Genomic DNA, 26,289 nt, shown 5'->3' on the forward strand with positions numbered 1-26,289 from the left:
CTTCCCTCAACTATCACATCATTCAAGAGACAAAAGCAGGGGGTGGTGAGATGAACCCTAATCATAGAATTAGAATTAGAGTGAGCATGATGTAGTGGTTAGAGTGTTTGACTAGGGCTGGGGAGAACTGTGTTCCAATCCCCATTCAGCCATGAAACTGAGTGCGTGACTCTGGGCCAGTCACTTATATCTCTCTCAGACTAGCCTACTTCACAGGGTTGTTGTGAGGATCAACATAATCATGTGCATCACTTTGGGCTTCTTGAAGGAAGAGTGGGGTTTTTTCTTGGTAACATAAATAAAAGAAAGAAGCAACAACATTGATATGCACAATTCGAATTTTGCTTTGCAAAAGGTAAAAGCAATTTTTAGTGTACTATTTATGTAGTACCATAGTTAATGTTAGCTTATTGTGAGATATTGCTGTGTATGGGAACAAAGGTGAACAAGCCATTACTGATGCTCTATAGGGGAAATTCAGTTCTCCAGGGGGGCGGGAACACCTTTATAGTGTCTTCAAGTTTGGAAAACTGTGGTCCATTTTCCTGATCCTTATAAGTCATGACAGTGGCAAATATAGTAATATGGGAAGGAAGAATTACCCACAATAGACACTGAAACTTACACTTCATCATTTCCCAAGCTTCCTTTCATCATGTCTCATGTGCATGATAGGTGGCATCTAGTAAGAGGAAGTAATCCAATAATTACTATTGCCACATGATTAAGTTGGTATTGCATTTTAAAAAACACAGGTCACCTTAATTAACACAATTAAGTAGCTGCTAACGTCTTTGAAGAGTACTGTATGGAGCAACAAAAGCCATTCATTTGTGTGATAGCTGCCAAGAAGAAATGGACACACACCTTCTTGGTGATTGGGACACAGAGCAGAAGAGCTAGTAAGACATGGGAAGAGAAAACATCATTAATGAACAGAAGTGTATAAGTCTAGTCAATCCATGAAAACTCCAGTAATCTTTACTAGCGTGATAAGTGAAATGGAGCATAAGAACTGCCCTTCTGGAACAAATCAGTTCTTTTTGAAGTGAGGAGACAACTCATCCCCTTGTGTGATAGCGCTAGGAACCCACTTAGGATCCTGTTTCCTTGGTGCTGCTGAACCAGTGTTCTTCCTAAATTTTCTATGGGGTGCTTGTGCTTTGTATGGGGTATAGGTGATGGCTCTTAATGCAAATGGACCATAGGTAATATATTTGATATTAAGAAAGAGAACAGAAATGTCTTTGTGTTCCTTTAGCTTGAGCCAAACCATAGAATTAGGATGTCACTATATGGATGAGACAGTCCGTTCTCTTTGCAACAGGGGACCCAAAGAAAATCTAGAAATATAGATTGACATATACGCTGATGGGATCTGAGCTGTCGGTGACTGACCAGGAGATCCTGGGATTGTGGTGGACAGCTCATTGAAAGTGTTGACTCAGTGTACAGCACCTGTGAAAAAGTCAAATACCATGCTAGGGATCATTAGGAAGGGGGTTGAAAATAAAAATGCTAGTGCTCTTATACAAATCTATGGTGCGACCACATTTGGAGGACTGTGTTCGGTTCTGGTCACCATATCTCAACAAGGACATTGTAGAACTGGAAAAGGTGCAGAAGCGGGCAACCAAGATGATCAGGGCCTGGAGCAGCTTCCTTATGAGGCAAGGCTGGCTACCACATCTGGGGCTCTTTGGTGGAGCTGGGGGGCCCGGTTTATTTGAACCCATTTGCTCAATTATAGCTACATCCCTGGAGGTATATACAATTATGCATGGAGTGGAAAGAGTGGACAGAGAGAAATGTTTCTCTCTCTCACACACAACACTAGAACCAGGGGTCATCCCATGAAACTGAAGGTTGGGAAATTTAGGACTGACAAAAGGAAGTACTTCTTCATAAAGCGCATAATTAATTTATTGAATTCTCTGCCACTGGATGTGGTGATGGCCACTAGTTCGGTTGGGTTTAAAAGGGGCTTAGACAAAGTCATGGAGGACAGGTTTATCAATGGCTACTAGTCTGGGAGGCCACTTGCAGCCTCAAAGGTGTCGGGATTTCCTACCCTCCTCCGTGAGACAGGGTTGTTTACCCAGTCAAACGGCAGTGGGCTCCAGATGCCAGGACAACCCCAGTAATTCCTTTCAGAAGTCAGGAAGGGCTCAGAGAGGTGAGCAAAAGCTGCTATCAGCTCCACAGCTGCAGACGTGTGTAGAAATGCTAATGAAGGGGGTGGAGCTGGAGAACAAGTCCCCTTTGGAGGCCAGGGATTGGGTGGCCAATCCACTTGCCTGGCCAGGGAAGAAGGAGCAAGCTGGAAGGGAGGGGGAAGATTGTTCTAAATTTAGGGCTTTATTTAAGGCAGGGGCTGCCAAAGATGAGATGATCAGCAGAGATGGGGTTTGTTGGTTTGGAGGACTCCCGGAGAGGAGCTCAGACCTTTGCTCCCACTGATAGGCAAAGGAGTGGAGTGACTATACTTCCCTCCTCCTGCAACTCTGAGGCAATATCCATGCCTATTATTTAGTACGAGAGGGTGGGAAGGTCAATTAGAGAATTCCTCCTCCCTAAACATGGACAAGAGGCAAGATGCCACTAAATACCAGTTGCAAGGGAGCAACAGAAGGAGAGAGGATATGCCCTCACCTCTTGCCTGTGGGCTTCTCAGAGGCATCTGGTGGGCCACTGTGTGAAACAGGATGCTGGACTAGATTGGCCTTGAGCCTGATCCAGCAGGACTGTTCTTATACTCTTTGATACAAAAAAGGTAATGGCCAAAATCCAGACTAGTGTTGTGCTAATGCAAGGAGAGAAGTTGAATGCATTTAAGAAGTCTGCAAAATTGTGTGAAGTTGTGTGGTGTTATCGGAAGTCACACAACTGGTAGAACCATCATCATGCTTGCATAACAAAACAGAGATGTGCGCTAGAGCATTTTCTGCATAAAAACTTCCAAAACAATAATTTCCCATATTTTATTTTTTCCCCATGGGAAATTTTCCATTTCTAGAATTTCTACTTGAAAAACTTTGAGAGGAAATTAATATGGTGGAGGTAAGTGTTTTACTATATGCATAGGATAAATAACATGTCAAATCAGATCACAGTTTATTTAGGACATCAGGAAAACGTGTATAGTAATTTTTTTAAAGGAAAAGATTAATGCAAATTTTATGCAAATGAGGGGAATTACATGGGTTTTTTTAAAAAATCCAGGAAGAGTTCCATAAATCTGTCCAATCCAAAAGTTCTCTGAAAACCTGTATATCTGCAACAAAGGTAGTGAAACAAGATATGTAACATCTTGTGCAAGTGCAACACTACCCTGGAAAGAAGCACCCACTTTTCAAAACTACATTTGCTGCATCCTTGGGCTAGTGCAACACTAGCCTGGATAATGGCCGATATGTCAGAATATATCTGGAAGGATCAGTTTCCAAAAGTGAGAACTTATCTGCTAAGTAAATGTATTGTATGTATAAGGATATCACTTATACACTTCAGGAGACTTCAGGAGATGCGGAGAGGCTCCTAACACAGCCCTCTGGAAAGCAAACAGCATTGGCCGAGCCAAGAGGAGAATATTTATATGGTTCCAATGACTGGCAGATTGGGGAGAAGAGGAGTGCCAGACCAGACAGCTGATCCTTTAAGGTTTCCACTCCTTTGGTAGAGATATGGAACCCATGAGGGATAGCCTGAGCTCAGAGGCATTTAAAAGCTCAGTCTACCCGAGTGCTGCTGGAGCAACTTGTCCCATGGAGCTGTCCATGGTGCTGAAGCCTTACTCTCCTCACTTCACCTCACCTAGTTAGCTTCCAGACCTCATGGGCTCTTGTCTGCAGGACCAGAAAATAGCCTTAATTTCTATTAATAAAAGATCTAATGTTGCATTTATGCTGTGCAATCAATACTTAACAACAGGTTTCCTAACTATGAGTTGTAGTATAGCCACAGTAGAAGTGTCAGACTTGCTAAATAATGGCAGGGGCTCCATTCCCATATGATTTAAAGGCTCTTCCACACCTTAGGACATTCTGAAATTTTGCATTTCATTTTTTTTCCAGTTCTGAGAAGAGTAGTTTTTGTTTTGTTCTTATTTAGTCATGTGGGAAAATATCACAGAGCTATCTGCTTGTTCATTAGGCTGAATCACTATCATTGTACTGACACATAAAATGGGAGGAGATGATAGGAAAACTGATCCAGCAATTCCAGTGCTCATAAAGTTGAGATGTGCTTACAAATAGCTTTTAAAAACTGATTTCAGAAATGACTTTATTTAGAACACTTTACTTTTGTCCTTTTTGCCAAAAATAAAATAAAATAAAAGTAATGTGCAGTACTCATTTGTACAGTAAAACCAGCAACCAAGACTTCACACAGAACAAGTTTTTCAAAAAAGCAAACAAGCACAAATAAAGACTAAAACTGTTTTGTTCAGTTTCATGCACAGAATCTTACAAAGAATGAGGTGAGCATTTGCGCAAAACAACAGCAGATACAAAGATATCCCTAAGATTGCTCCAGAGTCTTTGTGTATTTCATTGCAACTAATTCCTAATGGCAGCAGAAAACCCTGAAATATTCACTTATGGTGGGATGTATAGAAAGGCTCCTCTAACAATGGAGCTCCTTCACTGGCAGTCCAGAGGGACACTGTTGCCCATTAAATCAGAAGACAGCCCTATGGAAATGAGCAGACATTAGCTGGGTACATATAATCTCTCTCCTCTTCCCTCTGAGGAGAGGAGAGGTGAGGTGAGGCGAGGCGAGGTGAGGAGAGGAGAGGAGAGGAGCCCCATATAAAAAGTGATTGAAAAGTGTTTGGAAAAGAAAAAGAATTCTTTGCAGAAGTCATCTTAGGTGACATGGAAGCAGATTGCATGGCACCCCTTCATTAAGGTGCCTGTAGCTATTTTCACATCACTACTATGCTTTAATCCTGGACTTTTTCCAAGGAGTTCAGGGCGATATCCAGTATTCTCCCCCTTGTCTCTCTCCCCACCTGTCCTCACAACTCTGTGAGGAAGGTTAAGTTGAGTGGCGGTAAAGGGCCCAAGGTCATACAATTCACTTAGTGGCTGAACTAAAAACAGCTCTCCCTGGTCCTAGTCCAACACTAAACATTCAATGCCATGCCACGAGTTCTCAGTAGGAGTCAAAGTCTCAATTTCACCTTTCCGGCCTCAACAGGATAGAGGAACCCTCTTTGGCCCACACCTCCCCTCCTCTTTCCTGTCAGAGGCATTCTGTCAAGGCAAGTGAAAGGAATGTATGCAAGATATGTATGCGAGTCCCCAAATCCATGACAGACATGGCAGGGCATTTTAGGGGATGCTCTTGGACACACTTTGCACATTACCTGAAGAGCAGTAACAGAGGATTCATATGCAGTTTGTGCATCCTCCTTCTCACTTCCCCCAGGGAGTGATGTGCAAGCGGGAGAACCTGAACAAACCCACAGAGACACATTTCCCTTTGCAGGATCTCTCAAAACCTGGCCATATCAAGTTAACAAAGAGTTCAAGCTTTTTACACGCCTGCCTGGGTGATAGACAGCCAATTCAAATATGCCATCCTGGTGATTTCCCTGAAATGGAAAGGCGATGCAGACATATGGCCAGGGTGGATTTGATTTAAATCAAACTGATTTAAATCACGATTTAAATCACGATTTAAATCACTAGCAGGGTGGATAAAAATCAATGATTTTTTTAAAAAAATCAAAAAAATCAGATTTTTTTATTTAAATTGGATTTTTTGATTTAAATTGGATTTTTTTATTTAAATCCAATTTTTTTGATTTTTTTAAAAAATCATTGACTTTTATCCACCCTGCTAGTGATTTAAATCGTGATTTAAATCGTGATTTAAATCAGTTTGATTTAAATCAAATCCACCCTGCATATGGCAGCTTCCAAACAAGTGATCTGCCATGTACATTTGGAGGTAGCAAGGTCCCACAGATAGACTGTATCACGGAGCATAGCTGCTTGAACTACAGGATGAAAAACCAAACATAACTGCCCTGCAAGAGTAGGGAATTGCTGTGCACAGCCTGAAAAGGGTGTGATTGCAGTCAGTGCATATATTTATATCTATAAAGAGGTTTGCCACAAATCCTGGCCAAAAGAATAAGTAGCATATGTACTTAATTTGGTCATGCACAAGCATCTCTCTCATTTAACATGTAGCAAACCTTGTAAGTCTCACTGGGCACATCTCTTCCATTTTATCAAAACTTGAGGGAGAGTAATTGTTATGTATAAGTGTATGAAAAAGAGATCTACATCTTTTCTTTAAAAAAAAAAAAATCAAGTACTTGCAGGCACACTGTTGGCTCTTTAGAAATGATAGCAACCATTACATGACACCTGAGTATAATACAATATCTTTAAAATATCCTTAAAATGCAAACTTTGCTTTACACCTATCTCTCAAGCTCAACTTCGGAAGTAGATTCATGTCTGCATGGGACAAACTGCTGAAGAATGTCAGGTCTCATCAAAACCTCTTACAGCCCAGTGGAAGTCAATGAGAATCACCTGGCTTGAATCCAAAACTTTCTGATTAATTTGGCTGTAGCGCAGGCTGCCCTCCAAATCTCTTCAGAGCTTATTAACACCACTATTCGGGTAAGTCCCCAGAAACATTTTGTCCTTCCCACCTGCTCAGCTGTACTACTTGTTCTTTCCATTCAGAGAACTTTATTTCAAAAGGAGGACCACATGGGTTAGGAAAGAGATAAAGTATCCGGATTACTTTATTTGAAGTAGCATTGCTTGGACTGAGTGCTTTGAGACTCACGGGCTAAACCGGCTTCTTTTGACTAAGCTTGCAATCCTCTGCACTCTTACTAAGGAGTAAATCCCATATTAATCACTGTGACTTATTTCAGAGGAAACCTGTGCAGGATTCTGCTACAAATCAAGGTTAGTTTGTCATTCCCCAAATACTACCCATTACTCTGATGAGCTGAGACCAAGGCCATAAGAACATTTTGGTCGGCATGAGTGTTTCACTGGCACAAATGGGAGTGTTCTCCTAAATTCTACCAAACAGCAGATTAATGGCTTATTCGCATTACAGTGCTAAAGGTCTCTTCCATGAAAAGTAATCTATACTTTTACAAAGGAAAAAAAATGCACCATTCCTATCTTGCTATTATTTTGCAAAAACCTTGCTATTCGCAGCATGCCTGATAAGGACTTTGGTGAAACTAATGAGAATTTAGAACTTAAAAGAACAGGGATATTTTTGAAGAGGAGCAGAACCTGCCACAAGATTTGGTGACAGCCAACAACCTGGATAGCTTTTAAGACGAGTTTGGATAATTTCATGGAGGAGAGGTCTATCAACGGCTACTAGTTGGAGGTCCATAGACCACCTCCTGCCTCAAAGGCAGGATGCCTCTGAATACCAGTTGCAGAGGAGTAACAGGGGGAGAGAGGGCATGCCCTCAACTCCTGCCTGTGGACTCCCAGTGGCATCTGATGGGCCACTGTGTGAAACAGGAAGCTGGACTAGATGAGCCATGTGCCTGATCCAGCAAGGCTGTTCGTATATTCTTATGTAGTAACCACATCTGGAAGAGGGCCCACCAGGGCTTGTGCTCAGGTCCTGTTTTCTGACAATTCAGGCGCATGTGCTTCATGTACAGAGAGCCAGGTGAAGTTAATGACGTTCTTTATGCTGATGTTCAATTTGCTACCTAGCACTCCATTCTGCATTCTTTTCAAAGTGCTTTGAAAACACTGGTTAAGCCACACATTTCCTAACGAGGTAGGTAAGCAAAGAATCCCCATTCTAAGATGGAAAAGAAGGGCCAAATGCATGGCTTACAATTCTGATGACTAACTGCTCAAAGTCATGCACAAAAAATGAAACAAAATTCTAAATAAGAGAGTGATCTAGCCAAAGTTGTGTTCTATGATTGTCATTTATTTCAAGGAGTGTAAATCAAGCACATGCTTGAAAATCAATGAATCTTAAAGTACCTAACTTTTGCTGGATTTCTCTCTACGAGCATGATGGAAGCTGCATCCAAAAGATATCCATAGGCTCAACAGAGCCCAATTGCACCCCTCCCTACTGTCTGTGTACACATAAACAGCAATGTAACTTGCACTGAGTTAGGGGAAGGCTTGATTTGGATATAGTAGAGACACACAAACCTCCTATTCCCCGCAGTGGTTCTTTACACTGCATATGTGTATTAGGCAGAGGGAGGGAGCCTTCTGTTGAGCCTATGAGAATCCACCATGTGCAGACTCTGCACCTGTGCATGCGGCTGAACTGAATCTTACCCTAAGTCAGGAGTGGGCAAACCTGGCTGACTACTAGCAGCCAAACTGGGACGAGAATCACTGGGACTCTTACTCTTAATTCTGTGCTCAAGCATAATGTGCACTGTTTGGGCAATGTAGGTGGCAACCAAATAATTGTAGCTGATTTCAAAGTGCAGCATTTCCTTACAACTTTGCTGTTAGGAATATTATACCAAGACAGACTTGATTCATTCAAATATGGAAAATGGTTGTCATCCTACGTTTTGATGAAAGTGGCAGATTGGGTGGGAACCTGAAAGCAGGTAATGAGTTAACAAGAGATTCAGAACATATATAACGATGGAATGATCATACTTTATTTGGTCTGACTGCTCTGTTTCTACATATTTAACATGCAGAACCAAAGAGTGCATTCACATCTATTGTCCCTAAGTTTTGAGATTTTAATCTGATTGATTGATTAATTGATTGATTGAATTTATATACCGCCTAATATAGAATTCTCTAGGTGGTGTACATAATTACACCGCATCTTGAAATGGGATGGCATAGATAGGGTTGCAGCTCTGTGGTAAAGCACATGTCTTTTGTAGAAGGTTCCAAGTTCAGTCCCTAGCATCTGCAGCTAGAGCTGGGAAAGACCCCTATCTGAAACCCCCCAAAACCCCTACCAATACTGAGTGAGATGCACCAATGGTCTGGTTCAAATATAAGGCAGCTTCCTATGATTTATGCAAAATTTGTGTGTCAATCCTAAGCACATTTACCTGGAAGTAAAGCTGACTGAATCCAATAAATCCACTTCCAAATAGATGTGCATTGGATCACAAATTCCAGTTCTGACATACAATGAGTGCATCAGTCCCACTTCCAGAAACACTATAGCTGGCCTGGGCAGCTCAGGACAGAAAACTTAATAACAGGTAGACATTCTGAAGCAGCGGGAAACACTACATATTCTGTAGAAAGTCACTTTCTTTTGGGGCGGTCACACACACACCACTGGTACTCACAACAATCACCTTGCTTAAGTATAAACGCCATTGGTGCACCACAAAGAGACCTGAATCAGTTGTACACCATGCTACTGACCTCTACAATCTTCCCCGACAGATCCAGCCACATTTTGCCATCAAACTAGTATTTCTTTACACCAAGCTAAATATTAGGCAGTGGGCAATTTTAAACAATAATATATTTGAATAAACTGGTATACATGAACAAGCAGTGGCCACTCCCTCCCTCATGACTTTCCTGGGGAAGGTGGCAAGTCCAGACACATTACAAGAGGTCAAAGGAATAAGCTAGAATGCCTAATATTCAAAGCCCTGCAAACATTAGAACACTCCTCAAGGGCAAAGCTGCTGTCTGGTTCTTGCATATGCCTGTGGATAAGCTAATTTTTCTTCTTATTTCTTGCAGTCCAGATGCTGGTTCTTGCTCACAAATAACTTAGGAAGGCTTTTGCCACTGTTAAAAAACAAAAAAGTGGTTTTTGCCACGTTAAAAAACAAAAAACAGGGCTCCATATTGTAACTGTTTAATTCTTCCCTTTTATCAATATCTACAGACCGTCAAGTAGCAAATCATGCTGGTATAGCTACATGTGTGCCCTTCAATGCACTAAAAATAAACATTCAAATAACTGCATCTTAGAAATCCTGCAGCTAAACATAGCAGTTGGTATTATGAGTATTGAAAACTTTTTTTAAAAGTTCTAACAAAAAACAATCTAATCTAATTGATAGTTTGCGCTCTGATACATCCAGTGAATCATAAAGTTAGGCTGCAAGCAGCAATCACAAGTCATAACTGATTTCTTAGATGGGCTCAAGGCTGTTAGCATGCTTCAAACACAGGAAACAAATTTAGCAAGAAGCAAAAATATATGAATATGACCTGAATGAACAAAAACCTGCAAGTCTGGAAGTGGAAGAAAATGAAATAACGACATTAAGGATAGCTAGCACCAAATCAGCACCATAAGCCTTTATCTGTACTTGAGATATATATAGAAGACATCACATGGCCCAAATATCAAATGTATTTTTACAGTTCACCACGGCCTGACATTGCTCTGCAAGAGGCCCCTTACACTGTAACTTGTAAACACAACAACAATAAAAAATACTCATTATGTGATTCTCTTTAGAGGCTCTCTTTACGGTTAGCTCGTACTCTGAGCTTTCTTTTAGCACTGAGAGCATACACTCTTTGACTTTTCAGGGTTTTTAAAAAATTCATTTCCTAATTGCTGACAGGATGCTCTAATGGCATGTCCTGAAGAAGTCTTTCTAATAAATAATTTATTTTGAAGGCTGGGTGAGTCATTCTGGGCAAATCATTAAAACAATTATGTTGATCTGGGTTGTATTACACCCAACAACAACATTTATTTTTAGCGAGTCTAATGTAAAACTCATTGTGTATATACCCAGAATATGTGAAGAATATGATATGGGTTAAATCCTACAGCTGCTCCACATTTGGAAATTCTGTTCAAGGCAAGAGAAATTTCAACTCAATCCTCAGCTAAAAGGTGGTAGAATGTTCTGAGATCTCCCTCATTAACACTGGCGAGTGGCACAATCACACACACTCACATTCACACAATTTCTCTCTTTTCATACTAGTAGATTTTTTTAGGAGCACATATTAGAATTACTGCTCCAAAAACCAACCATCTCTTTCACTCACTGCCATGCAGGGAATCTCAAAGAAAGATAACACTCCACTGGAACTATGTGAATCTCAGAACAAAATCTAGATTTTGCACTTTTAAAAAATGAAACACAAGTTGGAAACCAGGTCATCTGAGTACTAAGCAGCCCAGCAAGTATTCATGGGCCACAATTTGGAAACTATGTTTGTCAAATAATATTACAATTATTGGACTGTTACAAGACTCAATCATGGACTCAATCCAGCTCACTGTGGGCACAGCACCCATCTCAGAGGGAACACCATAGACCACAAAAAAGCCTTGTTTCTCCCCACCACCACCCCATTGCATACACACAGGCACAGTGCCAGGACATGATGGGAAATGGCAGGCTTGCAGATACCTCCTCATCTCTGTCTAGCCTTCCCCTCTCTGCTCAATTAAGGAGTGCAAGCCCCTTGGTGGAGTAGAATAGGGGAAAGCAAAACAAGGAAACAGAATAGTTCTCCAGTTTCCTTTAATGATGTGGCAAACTGAATGCATGTACACATGGATGTATCACTGGTGAGGGAGGGGGGAAGAGAAACAGAACTTTGCTAATGGTAAGAGGTGGTGCTCATGGTGGATTAGATCAAGTCCTATCAAGGCTAAATCCCACTGTTATAAAACTAAGTATCCCAAAGATGATCTCCTTTTTCCATTATTGAGGCAAACCTCAAAACCATAGCATCCTAACTATTAATGAGGCAGAACATGGGAAACATTTTTTCCAGCTGTCTCAATCACTAAAGGCGGCCTCTTGAGGCAAAAATCAACCATGGAAAGATTGGGCAACTTTCAAGACCTTTAATTCTTGATTCTACTTGATTCCAGTTTTCTTCCTACTTTTGTGGTGTTCCTGGGGTTGAAGAGTCAAAGTTACAGCTGAAGTGAGATGTCACAGGAAACACTCATGATTTTGCTGAGATATAACCGCTGATATTATCTATTCTGTTTCCAGCAAGTCCCACAATAACAAAAATATATTCGGTTTTATCCAAACACTGGCAATCCTGACAAAAGACTGCAGGGTAAGGCGCTTATCTTGTTTGGTATCAGGGACAGCATGGACAGTTTAGATTTGTCTCCTTTCCTCTGATAAGAAAGTTTGTGGGGGCCAGAGGCTACTCTGTACTGTGTACAGAGGCATCTGGAAAACTTTGTATAAGAGAAACAAAATGTGGATACTCTGCATATTAAAGTCAAGATTGCCCCAGAAAAGAAATATTTCCCTGGTCAGGCCCATGACAGACACAAGACTTAACCATGGTGAGGATTAACTAGGGTTAAGATGACAAAATATGGTTACAATCCCAGATATACAGTGAAACCTCTGAGACCTGTTTGTCATCTTGTAAATTGAGAGGCTGGAGAGAGAGGAAACTTCCCTGTTGTGCTTAATGAAGCTGTAGCACTTAACCACAGCCAGTGCAACACACATCATTTGCAAACCCAAACCCATTTCAAAACACAGTTTCACATTTACATTCTAGCTTGCAGTCAGTTCTTAAACATGTGGCTGGTTCTCAAGATCGTGATGAGCCAAGCAGAAGGGGAATTGAGAGATTCACGCGGCGTGTTTGCTGCCCCCCACCCCCCATGTCTGATTAGATGAACCTGAAATATTTGTCAATGTTGGGATGAAGAACATTGCACCAACTGCACCAACACGATATTTAGTAGGGATTGGTGATCTGGGATTTGACCTAGGGAGGAAGATTTCTGTTAAATATTGGGTGGGCGTGGTGCCAAACTGACATAGATGAAAAATTCCAGGTTCTTATGATGGGAAATTGGGAGTGCACATACTCCCAAATCCCCTTTCGCTAGGCTCGTTGTGAGCATGAGAAACAACCCGTGGTTTAGTATTCACACATAACATTTAGTTAAGGAAAACACACCATGGTTAAGCATTATGTTAGAGGGCGTCAATGCACTGATGCTGACGTAATTTGGTCCAAGAATAGGCTACCGATTTCTCAGTTCAAAAGCAGGAACAATCTATTAAGGAAAAATTCCACACTAAATATTCTCAATGCAGAGAGAGTATTGATGGTCTGCCACCTAAACTTCACAGTGTAAATTGCTTGTACTGTAATGCATTTTTCTATACTACACTATGGCATCACAGTTTACTGTCCTAGCTAGTCAGATTACATTTTCCCCTATGGTAAACACTGTCCGCTTTACAGCCTTAAACACTGATATGAATACTGACAGAATGCCTCATCATGAATCAATTCAGCTGTTCATCACGTTCAAAATGCAATACCCTGAACTGCTTTAGGGATCCTTCATAAGAAAAAAAAAAGATTTATACATGCATCTGATGTGAAACAGTAGATCAGAAGTCACCCAAATTAAACCCTCTGGACTATCCATATCCTGAGATTAAATGACTTAACACTCATCTTGTAATTCAAGTACAATGAATTAGGAAACAGCAGAAGAGCAGAGAAAGGATATAAAGGTAATACAAAACAATGTTTTGGCTTCATCTATGTTGCTGGCAAATCTTTCACTCCACAAATCAATTATGCTGTTATCTTTACATTCAGTAATATTTTGGATAAACTCAGAATAAGTGTTTCCTCTTTCAGGGAAACAGCAATCAAGTCCATAGCTATAGAGTTGTGAGACTGGGAATTCAGAAGGGTAACCATGTTCGTCTGTTCCAGCAAAAACTTGTGGCACATTAAAGACTAACAGATTTATTGCAACACATACTTTTATGGACTAGAACCCACTTCATCATGCATGAAGTGTTGTCCTCAGTTGACAACATATCTACATATACAATATGTGTACATACACATGCACACACACATGTATGGAGAAAAGAACTGTAAAGAGGGGCCAAAAGGCCATGAAATGCAAGGAATACAAGCCTTATTCAGGCATTTTGTTGAATACTCAGGCAATAAAAGTACGTGTACACAGGTACAGATCTGTGCACAGGTACAGCAGTACACTTCGTATCTGTACCATGCATTTGAGGAGCTAGGTTCACTTTTAAAATGAACACATCATTCACACTAAAATATGTACGTGCGTACAGACATCTGTACACTTATACAGAGTGCCTGAGACATTTCTACACAAAAGTCAAATGCACAGAAGACAAGTACAGAGACCATTCACAAAAGTAATAATCAGTGATAACACAATCTTCCTAGCTTTGCTGTGCTAATTTAATAACTATTAGGGCGAAAACCTTGATTTCAACAGAGTCCTGAATGAATAGAATGAAAAGTGGCCAGCTGAAGTGTTAGTGGCCAGCTGGAGGGGAGTGACAGTGCAGGGGCGGGACTTCCTCCCTGCTTTTGGCCCTGTAAGCGTGAGTACCAAACGTCTGAAGAGCGCTAAGCTTAGTGATAAATTTCAGCAATTTCACGCTGGTGGATCTCCTTTGAATTTTCTTGTTGGAGAATGGTAACATTTAGGCCAGCAGCACTGGATCCTGGGAGACTGAAATGTCCTCCCAGTGAACATTGCAGTCTCCCAGATATATATAGACTTTTAAAACGTTAGAGGTATACAGACCTTTGTGTCCATTTATTCATGTTTGTCCTAGGTAAACAACAAAAGGACACTGTTTGCAAGTGATGACATCAAGCAAAGACAGGCCTACTACCCAAGCCCTACAAGATGATGATCGTTTCTCATAGGCCATGAGTGGTTGGTCTGTCCTTGCTTAGAGAGAACTCTGCAATAGCTATTCACCAGCAGCAACAGGCCACCCAACAGAAACACAAACTCTGGGACCAGCCCCTGCAACAAACACAGAAGCCAACTCTGTCCCCATATCCACTCAGACAACACTATTACAGGATCTAATCACATCAACAATGCCATACAGGGTTCATATCTCCAACATTATATATGCCATAGGAACATAGGAAGCTGCCTTATACCATTGCTCCATCTAGCTCAGTATTGTCTACCCAGACTGGCAGAGGCTTCTCCAAGGTTGCAGGCAGCAGTCTCTTTCAGCCCTGTCTTGGAGTTGCCAAGGAAGGAACTTGGAACCTTCTGCATGCACGTGCTCTTCCCAGAGCAGCCCCATCCCCTGAGGGGAATATCTTACAGTGCTCACACGTCTCACATTCAAACGCAAACCAGGGCAGACCCTGCTTAGCAAAAGGGACAAGTCATGCTTGCTATGACAAGACCAGCTCTCCACTAAGACAAACAGGAATACATGTTTTTATTTAAAACATTTATATCCTACCCTCCAGTCTCAACATGAATGGAAACAAATCTGGCATCAAAACTAGAAACTTTCAGAAGCCAGTGGAATAACATTTTAGCCTACAATCCCATGGCAGTCTGCTGCTGAAACGGAAGTCACCTTTCCTTAACAAAAGCATACTCCAGCCTGAAACTGTCAAATTAGAAACTATCATAAGTTTGATGTATCTGTTTAGGACTCAGTTGGAACCAAGATGTTCTCTCCCACTATGAGGCTATTCACACGAGGGGGTGAAATCTGGCTAGTGGAGGCTAGCCTGATTTTGACCCATTGTGTGAACCACCGGGCTCGGCTGCAAGCCCGGTGGTTCCTAGGCGGGTAACCCGCCTAAGTACCCCTGCCCTAAAACCAGGTGCCTGGTTTTAAAAATTGTGAGCAGCCGTGGCACGGCTCCACGCCGCGGTTACTCATGAGGAGACCCCCGGAGGGGAGGCAAAAAGCCGCCTCCCGGCTCCAGGGGTCTCGCCAGCATGCTCTGCGTGCTCGCACAGGGCATGCTGGAGAATCCGGGGGCCGATCAGCCCCCGCTCCCCCCAGCTCCGTCACGGAGCCGGCAATTGTGTGGGTGGCCGATCCATCCGCCCAGGGCTCCCACACAGATCGTCTGCGGGGAGAGCGGGCTTAGTCTCACCGATCGTGAGACCCGGCTCAAGGAGTACTAAATTAGCATAGCAAAGCTAGATTGTGTTATCATCCGTTATTGCTATTGTGAATGGTCAGTGGCTGAGATCCTGACTAATGAAGCACTGGTGTAACAGGAGAAACACCGATGTAGAATCAATGAAGAGTTCCAGACTAATGCTAACCCTCAGGGACACATTTTCAGGTGTCACAGAGCACTTCCTAAGGACCAGGATGTTGTTGAAATTTGCCCCCACTACTGAGCCAGCAATTGAACTGAATTACCGGAACTTTTCAGAGCATTGGTACCTTTCCCATCGCACCGGTGCTTTAGTAGTCAGGACGTCAGCCACTGTGTTTATCTTGTATACATCTGAGCTTTGCAAGAAATAGTATGGACTGTGCTGCCTGCATTTCATGGCCTTTATGTTCCCACCGTCTACCATTTTTCTTCTACATCCCCGTGTGTATATATATATTTGCCAACTGAGGATAACACTTTGTGTATCTGATGTAATAAACTCTAGTCCACAAAAATATATGCCACAATAAGTCTGCTAGGCCTTTTAAGATCCCACATTTGCTTCTTGGAATAGGAGCTTTGCACCAAACACTACTGCCTTTACTTCCACAAATATCTCACTACCGTATAGTTTGGGGTTTTGTCTCTGGAGGCCTACATTGCAGTTTTTTGAGTGTTACTGACAACTTGCTTACACAGCCAAAATTCAGTAGTTGTTATATCAAAATTGCAGTCCTGAGGTAACAGTCACAGTCGACATGAACATAGAATTCCAGTAATTTTCATGGATACTCCTTTGTTGACTCTCATGGATCACCCACAGGTCACTGTGTTTCTCTGCGGAACTGTGAACTCACCTAAAAGATAATGACCCTGCTACTGTTTATGTGGGTAACATCCCAGGATGAAAGCAAGATAAGAGCTTGCCATGGGTTGTTTCAAAACTCTCTCTCAGCATTCCTCTAGCCCTGTTCACTCATTCTGAAAGTGTGGACACTGTACCCACGTAAAGTGCCCATGCAACTGAACTAGCAAGCCCCATTCTCACACTGAAATACACCATAGTCTGCTGGGTGTTCCCAGTCATGGGGAGAATCTCTTCCCAAGTACAGTGCTTGTCTCCTCAGACAAAGACTGACATTATGGACAGCAAGGGGCTTAGACAAATTCATGGACAGGTCTATCAGTGGCTACTAGTTTGGTGGCTAAGGGCCTTCAAGCTTCAGGGGAGCAACAGCAAGAGAGAGGGCATGCCCTCACCTCCTGCCTGGGGGCTTCTTGGAGGCATCTGGTGGGCCACTGTGTGAAACAGGTGCTGGACTAGATAGGCCTTGGGCCTGATCCAGCAGGGCTGTTCTTATGCTCTAAGTGGGTGGGCATGGGGGGGGGGTTGCTGTTATGCTCTGCTGGACACTGTACCTATCCTGTTCTGAACTAAGCTGGAGTCTCTATCAAGGCAGGGATGTCAGAGTACCGCAGACCTTGGACAGCTCCATGTGCAGGGAGTCAGCACCTCAGCTCAAGACAAGCAGGATCATAGGGGCTGGGTAATATATTCAGTGGAATGTTGCTCCAGCAGTGCCCCAGAGCAGACTGTCAGCCCAGGCAGAGTGCCTTAACCCCACCCCTTCCCTAGGGCAGGATCTGTTCCATAAATGACCAATTTTGCAAGTACTGGCTCCAGGGACACTGGAGGGCCTCTGAAAATAAGGTAGGTCCTCAGAGGACAAAGGCAGAACTGTATCTTTGGGATGTGCTGGGGGTGCTGGGGTGGGTTCTCCCCATTCTTTTGGTGTGAGGGGTCCCAGTGACACCGGGTCACATGCTTCAGGTCACAGGTTCTCTCCACCTTGTACTTCCCCCCAAACTGTCCTCATCTTCCAGGTGGGGTTGGGCGGATTCCTGGATATGGGGTCATGACAGTAACTGGGTACAGCATCCCAATTTTGTGAATGCCTGAATGGGAGTCCCTGTACATGTAAACCAATCAGCAGGTAAAGAAAATTCAGTGGCTGTTTTTCCAAGATAACAAATAAGGAAACAAATTTTGCCACGTAACACCTTCATAAACTAGCTGGTGATTTGGTCCTATATTTAGCACTGCTTCTTGCAAGGTAAGATTCTAATTTTAATACTAATAATATACAAAATACTCCTGTTTGTTCTGAAGAGGGCACTCATTGCAAGTATGCCTGCCTGCCAACATGTCTCTATTTTCCCATTCACCTGAATGGGAAAATAGGGACATGTTGGCAGGTATGAGTATGTGCAACTTATGCAAATTTACACCCTTCATATCTGACAGGATTCATGTGTACTTTGTAATCAGGTATCAGAACCAGCGTACAAAACTTGTGAGAAACAGGCTTGATGTTTGTGAGTCTGCTGGGGTGGCCAGGGGGGCTAGATTACCTGCTCAAGCTTTGTTCTCAAAATCTGATCCACAGTCTCTGATCAACACTGGCTGTTACAATTCACAGTTACTTAAAAGAAATCCCTACACAGAAGCTTTAAGCATCTTATTTGCCTTCGGCAAAAGCTGTTAAATGAAAAGGGGGGAATGGACCTCAATTTGCTTGTGTTGAAAATCCAGTTCCCATGCATACAACTTCAAAATGCTTTAACTCAGAATGCGCATACACGCATCCTTGAGGGCCTAATATGCCAAGAAATTGCACATGGGGTCTGATGTGAAATCTTAATTGTTTTGTCAGTGCAGGTCTAGTATATATTGCTAAATTGAAATAACACTTCCTAGACAATCTGAAATCAGTAGCTAGCATTCACATGGTCCATGCATATTGTTCCCCTGAAACCCAGATCCAAAGTGCATTCGCTGGAAGAAAATCAACACGATTTACTTTCAAATAATGCATTGAGGATCAAATTGTAGGGAGATTTCAAGCAGTAGTCCTAAATGGCTTCTATTCATATCCTAAGCAGCAATAATAAAATAAGTTGTATACAGTACTGTGGTGCGATTGCCTTTCCTTAAAATCTAATTTTGTTTCAAGTGATTCAGCAGTTTTCTAGAAGGAGTTCAGTGCTTGATTGGATGAATTCAGTGCTCTTGTTTAGTACCTTCCTTGGAAAGGTACCAGATGTCATAGAGTTGGCCTTGGAGAGTCTTGCAGGCCCCGCCTCTAAACTCAGCCGTGTTTTTAAAGAGGAACTTTGTGAGAACCCATAAGAGGAAGATCCCTCAATCGTTTTTGCCGAACTCTGGAACGTTTAAAAATCTCCTGATGACGAGGACCAGGCACAATATCAAGAGCAGCATGTAGCCCACCGTGCCCAGGAAGGTGGGCGAGGCGGGCGCCGGGCCTTGCATGAACTGCCGCAGCCCTTCCTCGATGTAGAACATCTGGTCATAGATGCTGAGGAACGTGAAGATGTGGAAGAGCTGGTGGCTGTGCCCGATGATGTCGAAGAGGCCCGGCTGGATCCGCTCGGGGATCTTGCTGACGTTGAAGAAGGCGGCCACCAGCAGCCAGAAGTAGCGCCGGTAGAAATAGACGAAGAGGGTGGGGTTGTGGCCCTTGAGGTCGAAGAGGAAGCTCTCCAGCATGATGGGGCAGGCCATGCTGAGCGGCATGGCGAAGACGAAGGTGCGGATGGCGAAGGGGTAGGCGCACCACTCGGAGCGGCTCTTGCAGCACGCCACGGTGCAGGCCACGGCCAGCGCGAAGGCCACGGGCAGCACCAGCGCGCTGTAGAAGGCGATGGGCGCGCTGCAGTCCACGTGCCAGCCGAGGCGCTGCAGCAGGTAGCGGCTGAGCGCGCGCGGCTCCAGCAGGCTCAGCCCGGGCAGCAGGTAGTAGTAATAGGCCACCGTGCTGGCGAAGCCGTAGTAGCTGATGGAGGCGTAGTCCAGGTAGAAGAAGGCGGCGCGCAGGCGCAGCGAGAGGCAGCTGAACACATGGGCCGTGCAGCTCATGGCAAAGGTGAGCAGCACGCCCGACGCGTAGCACCACAGCGGCAGCAAGAAGGGGTGGTGGAAGGGCAGGTCGCCGGCGCCGCGCAGCAGCAGCAGGCGGCAGAACTTGCTGGCGAAGAGCAGCAGCGGCAGGAAGTGCGTCCAGAAGTTGAGCGTCTCGTTGGTGGGCTGCAGCACCGACGCCAGGCACTCCTGCGCCGTGCAGTGCAGCCGCCGGTAGCCCGACAGGATGAAGCACTCCACGAAGTCGTCGGGCACCTCATCCCAGCGCAGCAGAGGGGCGGCCCGGCGAGCGGCGCCGGCCGAAGGGCGGCTGCGGCGATGGCGAGGCGGCGGCTGATGCTGCTGCGGCGGCGGCGGCGGCGATGGCGAGGCGGCTCCAGGGGGCGCGTGGCCCTGGTCGGCGCAGACCACGGGCATGGCTCGTCCCCTCCCTCTCCGGCTGCCGCTGCCTCCCCCCGCCGGGCTTGCGGCGAGGCGAGTCGCCTGAGTGCTGCTGCTTACAGAAGGAGCAGCAGCCCAAGCCGGGATTGTGATGTAACCTCACAAAGGCAAAGCCGCTTTCCTGCCGCTGCCGCTCCTGCAGGAGTTGCAGTGGATTTGTGTTTCGCAGTAGCAGCAGCCGCCGCCGCCGCCTCCTCCTCCTCTTCTTCCACCACCGCCGCCTCCTCCCGCATCACTCATTGCAGCAAGGACAGGAGGCAGCAGCAATAGCAGCTCGCTCGCCCCCAGCAGCCTGCACGCAGCAGCAGCAGCATCTCAGTAATTCAAACCTTGCCAGCCGCCGCCTGGGTCAAGGATTTCTGTGGCCCAGCAAGACGCCCATCTCGGCTTCGGTTTCTTAAATCCTCTGCGGAGAAAGTTTCCCCTTTCCCATCTACGCCCTGGACGAGACACCGAAGCTGCCGGTTAATGATTGATGCCCCCAGCGAGAGCAAAGGCTGCAGCGGCTTTGAACTCTCCGGGGGCACCGATTAATTGGTAAAGCCGGGGAGGGACATCCCCCGACCGCCGCTCTCCTTCCCATCTGTTCCCTTCGCCACGCACTAGGCGAAATCCTGGCAAGGAAAGGGATCCCTCCAGTGCTCCCTCCTCTGTGCCGTCCTCTACTTGTAACTCTATCACACTGTTTACCTTGGAGGTCTCCATGCAGCTTTCCTGTTAGAAAATTGACAAATACTTGCCGTAGTGGAAGGGAGAAGGGACACGGGGGACATTAAATGCTCAGCCATCGTTGCAAGTGATTGGGAAACAAAATTCCTGTTTGTTTGTTTGTTTTTAACAAGCTGACCTGCATCTGTTAATACACATAGTATTTCCAGTTAGATCTGTAAGGCTGCTATCCTAGCCACTCTGCCTTGGCAGCAAGGCCTATTGAATAGGATGGGTCTTACTTCTGAATAAACATGCAAAGGGACTGGGCTGAACTTCTGACAACAACAAACAAAAGGGACCCAGGGGGACACACAGTTCAGTGCCAAAACATAGAGACATTTGGATAAACAAGACAGTGGTCTGGCAGATCCTTAGACACATTAAAAATTTTAATTTGGATTTTAAGGAACAACAATCTAGGACGCTTTGCTGAAATTCTTCGCATGCCATGCATGATACCTAGCTGGTGGTATGGCATTATGCTGTACAATTTATGCAAATACCTATAGATTAATCAATCGACTCCTATATACTGGCCTGTGGTTCCAGCATAAAAACCATTCTTTATGCCAGATGGGATGGGAATACCCATATCCACCTCTGGATAAAAGTAGTGACTGTTGTGTTGATTCTTATACAGACTGTACATTTATCTACTGTACATTTATGTAATCAGCACAGTTATGCAATCAGAACACAAAAAGCGATACAGGGGAAGATGTATTGTAAGCCTCTTTTGCCATTGACAGGTGTGTGTGTGTGTGTGTGTGTGTATTTAAAGACTTGCTAGATTCAGCTATTGTCTGTCCCTGATGGCTTGGGTTATTTGCTTTGATCTATTTAGTGTTGAACCTCCCAGTGTTTTAGATGAACTGAATAAGGCAATCCAAAATCATTGCACTGTATTTAAAAAATAATAGTATTCCATTACATTGTAATATGATAACCAAGCATAACGTACAATGAGTTTCAAAAGATTAAATTAAGGGAGCCATTTTTAAATCTTCCGTTGGGTTGGGAAATAAAAAATGAGAATGTAATGCACATATAGCACATTAATAATTAAAAAGAAAAGACAAAGGCATATTATACTGTAGACAATGGGACATTCTGTGCTGTTGAATGTGTCGGTTGGTGTATATTTGGTGACCAGTGGCCTTAAAACGGCTGTTTATCCAGGATTTAGTCTCTCCTAGGCCCATGCACACTAGATGATCAGACAACCAGTACTGCACTGACTGTCTACTTTTGCTGCCCTTCCCAGCTGCTTAAAGCGGGTGTGTATGCAGTAAGGATTAGCCTTGCTGTTCTCTGCTTTTCAGCTGGGGAAATATCAGTGCAGCCCTCTAGCCGTTGTTCACATGTGCTCTCCTCTCCTTGTCTGAAGAGTGCTGGAGGAAAAGGTGGAGTGTTGGAGAAATATGCTGCTTATCCTCTTTCCCGACCTTTTAAGATGAGGAGAGAAAATAGCTGAATTTCTGCAGGAAAGAGTCATGCAGCCTGGGCATTTTTTATACAGGGCTTTTAGCTTGCATCTCCTCCGGAATGGAGGGTGTGTGTTCACATATTGGCCAGTTTTACCCCAAAGTCCCTGCAAGCTATCTGGGAGTACTTCATGCACGATTCGAGGTTTTCATTGCATGTTTGAGTGTAGCCCAATTTAGATCCAGGGTAAAAAAACCCACTTTTTGCATCGCTTTTTTTGGGCAACTTTGAACTTGCAGTAAAGCCTGCTGTGTGAAAAATGCCCTGGCTGCTTGTCCAGTGTTAGCTAGCAAGTTAGTTGGTAACATGAGCTTATGAATGTCAGTCTTCTCTAGGAGACAATATGACTTCCCAGACTCTGGCTATGATTCTTAATGAATTTCCAGAAAAGTAGAAATAATACAATATCACATTCCAAGCATTTACTTACATGCTGGTACAGCAAACCTTAAGACTGAATAATCATGAGATTTGGAAATCTCTTTCAAGACTTATTTTGCAATCTCAGGACAAGAGTAATTGATGTAAAGTTGTAAAACTTTGACTATTTTAATAAAGTGTACAACAATAACAAATATTTTGATAATCTATCAGAATAAAGTAAAAAACAGTGTTCTGTCAAGTCGATTTAGACTCCTGGCTCTCTTTTCTTTTCAAAAGAAAAAGAAAACCCTGTGGTTTTCTTTTGGTAGAATACATGAGGGGTTTACCATAGCCTCCTCCCATGCAGTATGAGATGATGCCTTTCAGCATTTTCCTGTATCGTTGCTGCCCGATATAGGTGTTTCCCATAGTCTGAGAAACATACCAGCGGGGATTCTAACCAGCAACCTTCTGCTTGTTAGTCAAGCATTTCCCCAAGAATTAGGTAACAGTTATATAAACCATATTAAGATTTCAATGTCAGGACAAAGGTCCTCTTCAGAAGAAAATACAAGTATAAACAATGTTGGCACACAATTAAGGATATTAAAACATTATTATTTTATTTTAGTAAAATATAAAACTTAATCTTGCTGGTCTGTTTGTAAGGACAAAGTCATCAAAGGTAAGGAAAGAAAATGGTTAGAGTGCTGGACTAGGACCGGGGAGACCCGAGTTCAAATCCCCATTCAGCCATGAAACTAGCTGGGTGACTCTGGGCCAGTCACTTCTCTCTCACCCTAACCTACTTCACAGGGTTGTTGTGAAAGAGAAACTCAAGTATGTAGTACACCGCTCTGGGCTCCTTGGAGGAAGAGCGGGATATAAATGTAAATAAATAAAATAATAATAATAATAAATAATTGGGAATGAAGGAATTAGAGGGTTTTTTTTAACTCAGTGTGGCATTTTGTCAGTTACTACAAAAATGACCTAAACTTTGTCAAGCTGTCCCTGAATGGGAAGTGATTTCTTATATTTGTATCAAGAAACTGTTTGAAGCAATTGATTTGTCAATGTGTACTTAATACATTCTGCCACAGTTCTGTTCAAGGCCAATTAAAACCCATAAAAATGACTTCTGAAACCTCTCTGTTTGCTTAAGGCTCTTAAGAACCGACCAGACTTTTTAAAATCTAGAACTCTTTTGGAAAATGCTTACACTTGACCTGAAGGAAATTAAATTAGTTGTGGCATCTCATACCAAGCCAGAGAAAGTGGATAGCAGGGGTACTCTGAGGTCTTTCCAGTTGATTGTGAGGAGCACTGCTTTACTCTCTTTCCGCTCTCTTCTTCAGCTTTTCATAGAAATTCCTCTTCTTCCAGTGAAAATTCACACTCTGGCCACAGGGTGCTAGTGCAATATTCTTCAGCGTCATCACCTGCTGTCCAGTTCTTGCATTCCATGAAGATCCACCGTTTGCTAGAAAAGTAGTAATCAGTTATTCGTGGAATGCAAGAGTTGGCCAATAGATGGCACTGAGAAAATTGCACTAGGATGCTGCTGTGTATGTGGAAGAGCATGAATTTGCACTGGGAGGGACTATGAAAGACGGTGGGAAAGTGTGGAAAGAAAGTAAAATGGTGTTTGGAATGGTGCTGTTCCAGTGCTGCTTTTAGCCATCTGGACACAGTCACCAAACAGCTCACCCTTCAGCATTGGAAAGGCATCAAGATATCAGTAGATTTTAGATTAGGACTTTTTGGGATATGAACCATCTTCATTCATTCATTCATTCATTCATTGTAAACCACTTTGAGCACTCTTGTTGGAAAGCTGTATATAAATAATGTATAGCAGTAGTAGTAGATTGAAGACTTAACATTGTGATACTAAGTAGTGATACTGTTGAGTTTTGTATTTTCCAGCATGGAAATACAGCCCTGAAAGGTTTTTTGTTTTTTCTTTGCTCAGATGCTAACATTTCAACACGCTTAATACAAGTCAGTGTGAGGTCATCTTGCAAATGTGAGATTTTTAAAAAAATGTTTTTGACTCTGTTCATGGGAGAGGCTTTTAATTAGGCTATTTGATCACTCATACACTCCTCCGTATTGCATTTGTGGTTGCTGCTCCTGCCAGTTGGTTGTGGGAGCATATGAGGAAGTTCTGGCTTTGCCTTCTAGTACACAACACTGGCTGAGACAGAAGTTCATTGTGTCCATGATGCTATATAACTTCCTGCCTTTGAACCACTGATGGTGGTTTCTTTCACTCAACATGTCATGGCTTTTGATCACAGGTAGGCTACATTACTGCTTAAATCCCAGTGCTTAATCTGTAAACCACACTGACATCAATTGGGTTTATTTCATTAATTTAATTTTTAGAAATTATTTCTTTCCAACACATGTTTAAAGTGGCGTACAACAACAGAGGAGGAAAATAGCCTAACTGTGCAAAGGATTAGGGGTGTGTATGGACCTTGTGCGTCAGTTCGGTCCAGATTTAGACCTTACACTCACTATGGCATTCTGTCAGTTGGACCGAACCGCTGCTCCGTGAATTGGTTTGTCAGACCGACCAGCTGGGCTGGTCAAACATACGAACCAGCTCGAACCAGTTTGGAGTGGTTCACGATTGAACTGCTCGAACCATCAGGTTTGCAGAGGACTGATTCAACCACGGACTGGTCTATGCACACCCTTACATAAAATCACAGGCTTTGTTAAGTGATGGGTATGAGGAGGTCCCATAGCCCAGTAGTAGAGTATGTGCTTTGCATGGATGAGCCAGTTTCATTCCCTGCATTCTCTAGTTAAAAGATCTCGGATAGCAAAGCTGAGTAATATCTGTGTTAAATTCCAGGAGAGCTATTACTCTAAGAGTAGACAGTACTGGGCAAGACAGACCATTGATTTGATTCAGTATAAGGAACACACCACTGGAACCTCAGAATGCAGCTGACAGGCACTGTGAGACTTATTCATAGGTATTTCAGCTCAGACGGAGAGTTACAGATCACATCCAACATCGCTTCTAGCATGGTGTAGTATAATGGTTAAGAGACTAGCTACTAATCAGGAAATCTCCTGTTTGAATTTCACCTTTGCTCTTAACTCTCTAGGAGGCATTGGGAAAGCCACTCCCTCTTGGCCTCAGCCCACATCTGCAGTGTGGGGTTAATAATGCTGACCTGTGTAAAGCGTGTCATCATAGGGTTGATGAACAATTACAAGATAATACACATGGACACTTGAAAGCTTTATGCGAATGCTTAGTGTTATTGGTGCAGTAGGAAAATGCTTGACTAACAAGCAGAAGGTTGCCAGTTTGAATCCCCGCTGCTACTATATCGGGCAACAGCGATATAGGAAGATGCTGAACGGCATCATCTCATACTGCGCAGGAGGAGGCAATGGTAAACCCCTCCTGTATTCTACCAAAAGAAAACT

At 43.5% G+C, this 26,289-nt stretch overlaps 1 protein-coding gene and 1 long non-coding RNA gene across 2 annotated transcripts in view; both read right to left on the reverse strand.

Annotated features, from left to right (window-relative positions):
- Positions 1-4,267: 4,267 nt before the first annotated feature.
- On the reverse strand, positions 4,268-20,926 carry PAQR9 (progestin and adipoQ receptor family member 9). Its single transcript, XM_053312717.1, has one exon. It carries the CDS (start codon positions 20,248-20,250, stop codon positions 19,096-19,098), a length of 1,155 nt encoding a protein of 384 aa, XP_053168692.1. The 5' UTR covers positions 20,251-20,926; the 3' UTR covers positions 4,268-19,095.
- A 419-nt stretch (positions 20,927-21,345) lies between these two features.
- LOC128352274 (uncharacterized) overlaps positions 21,346-26,289 on the reverse strand; it is a 34,990-nt gene continuing 30,046 nt past the window's right edge. The window contains exon 5 of the long non-coding RNA XR_008320296.1: positions 21,346-22,430. This is a non-coding gene — a long non-coding RNA (uncharacterized LOC128352274). The remainder of the gene's footprint in view (positions 22,431-26,289) is intronic.

The sequence above is a fragment of the Hemicordylus capensis genome, chromosome 3 (assembly GCF_027244095.1).
Source record: "Hemicordylus capensis ecotype Gifberg chromosome 3, rHemCap1.1.pri, whole genome shotgun sequence".
NCBI classification, from domain to species: domain Eukaryota; kingdom Metazoa; phylum Chordata; class Lepidosauria; order Squamata; family Cordylidae; genus Hemicordylus; species Hemicordylus capensis.

Excerpts from the sequence above, each read along its gene's own strand:
- PAQR9 (XM_053312717.1), bottom strand. The coding sequence starts at position 20,250 with ATGCCCGTGGTCTGCGCCGACCAGGGCCACGCGCCCCCTGGAGCCGCC.